General features: G+C 33.0%; 1 protein-coding gene across 1 annotated transcript; it reads right to left on the bottom strand.

Moving 5' to 3' along the window:
- Nucleotides 1–497: 497 nt before the first annotated feature.
- Nucleotides 498–3,408, bottom strand: LOC149545805 (BIIDXI-like protein At5g11420). The gene is made up of 4 exons (XM_089793838.1): nt 2,924–3,408; nt 2,500–2,600; nt 1,901–2,404; nt 498–1,232 (listed from the first exon to the last, which is right to left on the bottom strand). Exons 1-4 carry the CDS (start codon nt 3,406–3,408, stop codon nt 715–717), a joined length of 1,608 nt encoding a protein of 535 aa, XP_089649964.1. The 3' UTR covers nt 498–714.
- Between the last annotated feature and the right edge of the window lie 4,213 nt (nt 3,409–7,621).

Raw genomic sequence — 7,621 nt, 5'->3', positions numbered from 1 at the left:
ATTCTATTATTCATTTAATTTTCTTTTATATTTTATCTCTTTAATTTTAAAGTGATTTAAAAGTATTATTTTAAGATATTAAAATTAAGATTTTTCAATTATATTAAATATTTTTTATATTCAGACTTATCCAAGCTCAATTTCTTCCTTAGTGTGGGATGTTTAAGGTTGATCATAAGATTGTGTATGAGTTTATCCACACCATAGATTATACTCAATCCACACTATAGATTATACTCAATGATCCATCATTACAATGAGAGAGCTAGAATTTTGCTTTCTTACGAGTATGATAAAAGACATTGATACTAATAAAATTGCACATAATCTTACACAAAAATATGATATAATACAATAGATTGTAAAAATATGTTACAATTAAATATTTCTTAATTATTAATAGATCATCAAACTATTACCTTGATCAAAAAGAATTATTATTGACTCTAGCTGTTTTTTTTTCATGTGTTTCTCTTGAGCTTCAGCATAAGACAAGATAACTAATCTTATAAATGTGATATGTAAAATTATTTGAACAAGAGCGAATTTACAAAAGCCAACTTATCGATATCCAAAAGGAACCTCAGACGCCACATAAGTGGGAAGAACATAGTCAGAAATGTCCGCAGAAAATTATTAAAATCACTACATCACTTGGAGTCATTCTAAAATCCAAAAAGAAAAAGCCAGTTGTGAATGACTCTGAAAATCATATCAACTCAGAGTGACTTGATCGACAAGAGGCCCACAGAAAGTAACACCATCATCACTGCGCATGGTGTAGAACTGACTGGTAAACATAACCCTCGTCTTCTCAGAAGCCGCGGTGAAGGGAAGCGTGGCATTTTTGAACCCTCCTTTTCCTTCAGATTCGTATGGAACTTGCGTCATCTCTTTCCCGGCAAAAGCCAACACCATGAGTTTACCTTTGCATTGGTTTCCCGCGTCTCCAACCAGAAAGCTGAGCTCGTATTTCTGGCCAGGCACTGTTGCGACTGTCTGTGAAATGGCGCTCTCTCTGCCAGCAATTAGCTCCACTGCCGCCTTTCCCTCTGGTACTGCGAAGTGGTGGTGGTAGGCGTCCACGTACTTCACTGGCCTCATCGACTCCACCGCCCATCCCGGCAGTGCTGACACGTGGTCCTCTCTGGTTGATGGAATTAGAACCCCTGATGACGCATTGCGGAACACGTAGGGGCCCACTTCGAAATCGCCATTCCTTATCAGATTAGCTGCACCACCACAAATCATAATGTATCAAATGCTGCTGTTGTAAAGGATGGCTTAGCTTCAACAACGTACATATTTAAGTTTTGATTTGTTTAGGTAGTTCATTTAAAATCACATTAGTAAGAGTCTTATTTGAAAATCTAATAATCCTTTTAGTTATATTAAATGATTATTTTAGTTGAAAATCTAATATAGACAATACAATTCAACACTGAAATTACAAATATCTCAAGCTTGATCAACGTATTGACGCTGTGAGATACCCAAGACCAATATAATTTATGCTGATAAACAATCCACATCTAGCACATCTCACTATCTAAAACCAATAAACAGATCTCATGGAATAAAGCACTATAATTTATACAGATCTCTGAATTATAACAACCCACTATCTAGTTCGGAATATAATTATGCTGCTAATAGACATACTGTGTTGATTAGTTCTATTTAAACAATATACTTAGCCTGGCTGATTTGTCTGAACTCAAAGTAATAAATAAATCCAACAGAGAAACCAAAAAAAATTAATATAAACCATCTAACTAAACCAAAGCTTGATAACCTGTACAATATATACAGATCTTTGAACAATAAAACCAAAAACAACAACCAAACATTAAAAAAAACGCAATACAAAACAAGAGAATCAGTAATAAAAAATACCTACGTTTTAGGGATCTGGGTGGCCTCAAGTGCTTGAGAGCAACCGCATCGATGACAGGTCCGCAAGCGGGATTTTCCTCCACGCGAGGATTATGAATAACAAACTCAACGTTATCGGCAGGAGCTCTGAATCCCCACGCATACGCGTCCCACCCATTCACACTGTAAATCGTATGTATCGATATCTCTCCCCACACTGACGACGAAGCCGAGATGTTCAAGCTTTCATGCTCCCCGCATGTACGAGCAGCGTGGAATGAAAGAGAATAATGTGAACTCTTTTTCACACTAACGCTCTGGCTGATTATGGACGCATCGTTTCCTAATCGAACAGCGTGTGTTCCTCGAGGCACGACCAGCCTCACATCCCCCGGCTTGTGACTCGAATCAATGTATTCCATAATGCCGTTTATTCGCCATGATGGCAGCGAATTTTCTCCCACGATCACCGTGCCCCTTAGATCCGACGGCTTAGGGCCAATCTCAAAGTTGCCATTCTCAAGCAATCCTGAAACAAATTACATATACAAATAACACGTAAATAAACAAGTACTTAAGAAATTGAGTTGCACTGTATAAAATATTGCAGAAAAACAAGCGTACCGTCTTTTGCTAAGACACAGCATAGAAGTTGAAGTAGAACAACAGAAACTACTGCAATTAACCCTCCCATTGTGAACGCTTTCATAACAATATCGGCTAATCTTCTCCAATATCACAAAAATTGCCAAACAACAAAGAAAAAAAATTGCAAGCTGAATTGATATGTTCATAGAGGTACTATGTATGTATGTATATATAGCGGTTATGGGGGTACAAAACCGCGTTAAATGTTGTTTCTATACATTTTTTACACAGTAAGAGGCGAGCGTTATTGAAGGAAAACTAATCTTAGGAAAATGCCAAACCGCTGTCCGCTCGAGGGTGTAAATACACGTTTGGGAGTGTAGATTCTCGTTGGACCGGCCAAATTTTAATTTGTTATAACGGGTATCTCAATCTTTCGACTGGTGGCAATTTTACTGACCGCCGAATGATTTTGGTTCGTTTGAAAGATAAAATTGGAGTCTCTACTGGTTCTAAATGGGAGTTTTTAGTAATTATTGGTTTTACGCTATTTTGCATTGCAATTCGGAACTTAAACTTGTTTTGGAATTTTAACTTTTTAAGGTATGTACAAACTGTATGTGGAACAGCTGCGAATTGAAGGAGAGAAGATGGTGGCCCATTTTCACCGTCAACTAGCTCAAGCTCCAATTCCCTCGAATCCGACTGCGCCGATTTCTTGAAGGCTGACATGGATGTCTGTGTCTTTGCTGCACACCCAAAGGCAAAATGACGCAATTCAGGTTTCAATCCATTCCGTGTAACTAATTTCTCCTCATTTATGGCTCTTCTATTCTCCCTCTTTACTTCCAACTCAATAAATGATATGAGATTGTAAAATGGAAACCCAACGGAAACACAAAAAACTTGGATTTGATGGTAAAATAGTAAATTAAAATTCGCCATGTGGCTTTATTAGACCTAATTTCTATGTGTCTAAGAGTAATTTAAAAGCACTTTATCCTCCACACGTCATTTCCAGATGAAGAGACGATTAAAAAAGCAAGAGATTGTCAAAACGTTTTTATTGATTGCTCTTCATTTAAAAATGTATGTTTCATTTAAAATTATTATTTTTAAAATATTTTTTTCAAACAGTTATCATATTAATTTACAAAACTCAGCATTTAAATATATATATGTTTTATTTAAAATGTTTTATTCTTTATTAAATTAATTAAGATTTAAAAGTATACTTATTTTTGTGAATGTAAATTCATATTAATTTTTTTCTCCAGATTCACATTGTATGTAATTTAGTAATTTTTACTATTAAAATTAAAAGATTAAAATGGTATTATAATTTTCTAAATATTTTATAACAAATTTAAGTTAAAATTAAAACTTAGGAATAAATTATTTAAAGTTTCAAACAATTTGGACTATAACCATATCTCTCTAAAAATGATATTTATTTTACAAAGTCCAATTTTATATTTTCTTTATAACTATTTATTTTATTTATTAAATATTTATTATTTCATTACGTATTAAAATTTTTGTCATATTTAAAATAATTTTTGTTCTAATATTTTGCCACGATATCATTATTATTTTACTATCACGATTTTACTATAAAAAATTATATAGATAACTACATCAAAAATGTTACCCATTGAATCTATAAATTCAAACATTTAATCATCTAAGTAAAAAATAATATAAAACCTTTTTCATTAAAAAAAAATTATTATTTTTTATATTAATTAATTAATTAATTTTTAACTAAACAAAATATAGTTCTACTTTAAACTAATTGCATATTTACTGTTTAACAAACATTAAAATATTTTTTCACCTTGTTCTTTTCACAATAGGCAGGGACTCCAGAGCTCTTGTTAGTAGTGTCATTTTTGAGGCATCTTTAGATGAGGTAATCTTGTATTATGAAATAGTAGTTGTTTTTCTAGTTTTTAAGTTCATGTGTTTATCAAATGTTTTTGGTGGATTAGTCAATTGTAGGAGCCAACTCTTACCTAAAAAAATGTCATCAAGTTTTATGAGTTCTATTTATTGCGACTTTCTTATTGCCAAGTTGGGGTTAGGAAAGGGTGTGTTAGGGTGAGACTAATGTTCTAGAGATGTACCAGGTTGTTCTCAAGCTAAGTGCATTGGGCAACTCTAGGATTTAGAGCCAAACTTGAGAGCATTGGAAAGTTAACCCAAGGTCGAGGCGAACTCTACTATTAATAGATTTTTACGTTATTTTGAATTGTAATTACGTTTCTTAACCTAAACTATATATAATTTAATTAAAAAAAAATATAGTAGTCAAATGAGAAATTTGTAAATTAATTTTGCTAAAATATGAATAATATTAAAAAAAAAAAAATGAAATCTATCTTGAAGAGTTGGCCAATATTATACTATTATGCTACAATATCTTTCTAGAGCATCCCTAGCAGCTTTAAGAACCTCCACATCTTACCAAAATTGAACTCTATTTGTTTGGTTTTTTCAAGATGTTTTACATTGCTGAATAGATGAAACATTCATATTTGAGACAATTTGAATTGATAATAGAGTTGACTTATGGACATCTACTAGGAATTAGATTTGCATAGTTGAAACTTTTCTAATTTTTACTAGCTATTCCAAAAAAATGAATACTTTAATCTAAACAAAATATAACTAGATGTCATTGTGGAACATGAAATTTATCTTAGGAAACTAGCTAAAACAATCCTAGAAATTATTAGTGATCTTTGGAGCATTCCTATATGTTGAAACAATCTTGCATCACAAATAATGTTGTGTTTTATTAAAATTATTATTTGGTATTTTTGGTTTAGTAGTCAATTGTAGAACAAGTCACTATTAAAAAACCAAATCTAGTTTTGTGATTTATTGAGAATGTTTTATATTGAAAAATAGATGAAAAAACCATATTTGAGAGGGGTTGCATTGGTGTAAGAACATTATTTGATCTATGAATATCTTTTAGGAAAAATAACTTGTATTATTGTGACTTTTGCAACTTGTTCCTAGTTATTTGGACTTGTGCAACAAGAAGAATGTGATGATCTATCAAATCCATGAGAAGCTATATAGAACATGCATGAATATTCACCAATGTCATGGAATAAGTTAACACCTTTTTCATAAATAAAGCTCATTGAGCTTTCAAGGGTGCTTTCATTAAAAACCCCTGTGGGGGCATTTTCCCTTGACCCCACCTTGCACTATGACAGGGGCCCACTAGGATCCTACAAGGGGTGCCGCCTCTTGACCCAATCTTGGGAGTGCTACCCCCTAAGCCCCATAGTAAAATCTAGGGGAAAACTACATTGAATAACATGGAGGAAAAATTCCTCTAAGTCTGATTAGGATCCACATCACAACAAAGCACTAGAAGTGGCCTCCACCAATTTCTTATTCCTTATCTAATCAAGGATTTTCTTTAATATATAGTCAAATTCCATGTACACATTCTCCTTGATTTGGATTGCATAACAAACTCCTCTCCTAAATAATATGGCACATTAATTAATGACCTTGATAAGATTCTATTTTGCTAATCAAGGAGTTGCTTTAATATACATTCAAATTCTATATACACATTCTTCTTGATCTGGAATGCATAAAAAAATCCTTCTCTCTTGAATAATATGGCACATTCATTAATGACCTTGATAAGATTCTATTTTTTAAACCTATAGAACCATACTAACCTATTGAAATTTTTTAAAGAGCATGAGTCTCTGCATAAAATCAATAATAATTATAAGTCTTCCCTTGAAAATATCCTAATTATAAGTCTTCCCTTGAAAAAATCACATAGTTAAATCCTGATAGTAATATCACAATTTGACTTGCTGTGGAAATTATCTCCTACTTATCAATATCCTCATTCCTAAGTTTTCAAATATGCCCGAGCATGAGAGGAGAAAAAATTGTCCACAATGCACTGTATTTTTAAGCACTTCCCAATATATGTCTATAAATAATTTAAAAAATGAAGACTTTACATCCAAAATCAATACCAAAGATTTTCCAAACATCCTTGGAAAAAGATCATTAAAAAAAGACATGTGAAATAGATTTAGTGAGTATGAAATAAAAGAATATATTAGGTCCCTTACTGAATTTAGACATTGGTAATCTATGTAGAAGGAGATCCAATATAAAGCATTGAAGTTTGGGTTCAATGGGTGAATGCCAAAGATTAATTAAATTCCTATTCCATATTTCGGGGGATAAGGTTGGTGTTCAACTTGTGGTTGAGGTGATCAAGGATAACAAGGGCATTGGATAGAAGGTTGTAGACAATTTTGGCCTTGGTAGAGTGAAAAGGGTTATCACCTGGCCAACACAATAGGGGGAGCCAATAAAAAACATCACTATAGGTTCTTGGGAATCTAAGAATAGAGTAAGCCTCCTTTACAATAGAATATGTCCTCCATTATGGGGAATGTAAATTTTTTCCATAAATACCTTCCACTCAATGAGATTACCATCAAAGATCATATCAATGAACTTGGTAATGCTATACTTGCTACATTTTCTTGCAAAAAAATCTCAAAGTAGGAAATGATGATTATTGTTATTCCTAAGGTTCCACCATATTGATTTATCCCTATAGATCTTATGATATTGATCCACCAAGTTTTTCCCTTCCAAAAAATTCCAAACTTCCTCCCAACCTTTCCATATAGATTGGAATACTAAGGAACCCACTGCCTTTAGCTTCATTTTATATTATAGGATGTCATTGATGTGCAAATATTACCATGTTGTTTGTACAAAAGGCACACTTGTAGAAATGGTATTATTTATTAGAACCTTCCAATGTTTACCTCCTTTAGTGGCCTTAGAGATGGGTGAGGCCAAAATAATGTTTCCCACTTTACATGATCACAAAGAAATAAGATGGAAAGTGCAAATTCCATTTTTAAGAGGCTTCAAATGAAGCCTAACCTTAAAGGAAGGTCCTATTTACTAGGGGCTTAAAATGAAGCCTTAGGCCTCACTTGAAGCCTAATGCGGTGATTCGGCATAGGGGCTTTGAATGAAGCCTAGGGATTCATTTGAATCCCCCCCCCTTTTTTCTTTTTCCAGAAAACCCTTTAAATTCTAAAATTTTCCTTTTTGTTTCATACTCATTTGAATGAGTTGCTAG

This window comes from Cupressus sempervirens, chromosome 7 (genome assembly GCF_028749045.1).
Source record: "Cupressus sempervirens isolate cs-2001-9-10 chromosome 7, ASM2874904v1, whole genome shotgun sequence".
In the NCBI taxonomy this organism is placed as follows: domain Eukaryota; kingdom Viridiplantae; phylum Streptophyta; class Pinopsida; order Cupressales; family Cupressaceae; genus Cupressus; species Cupressus sempervirens.
The sequence above is the reverse complement of the archived record's forward strand: the minus strand, read 5'-3'. Positions and strand labels throughout refer to the sequence as shown.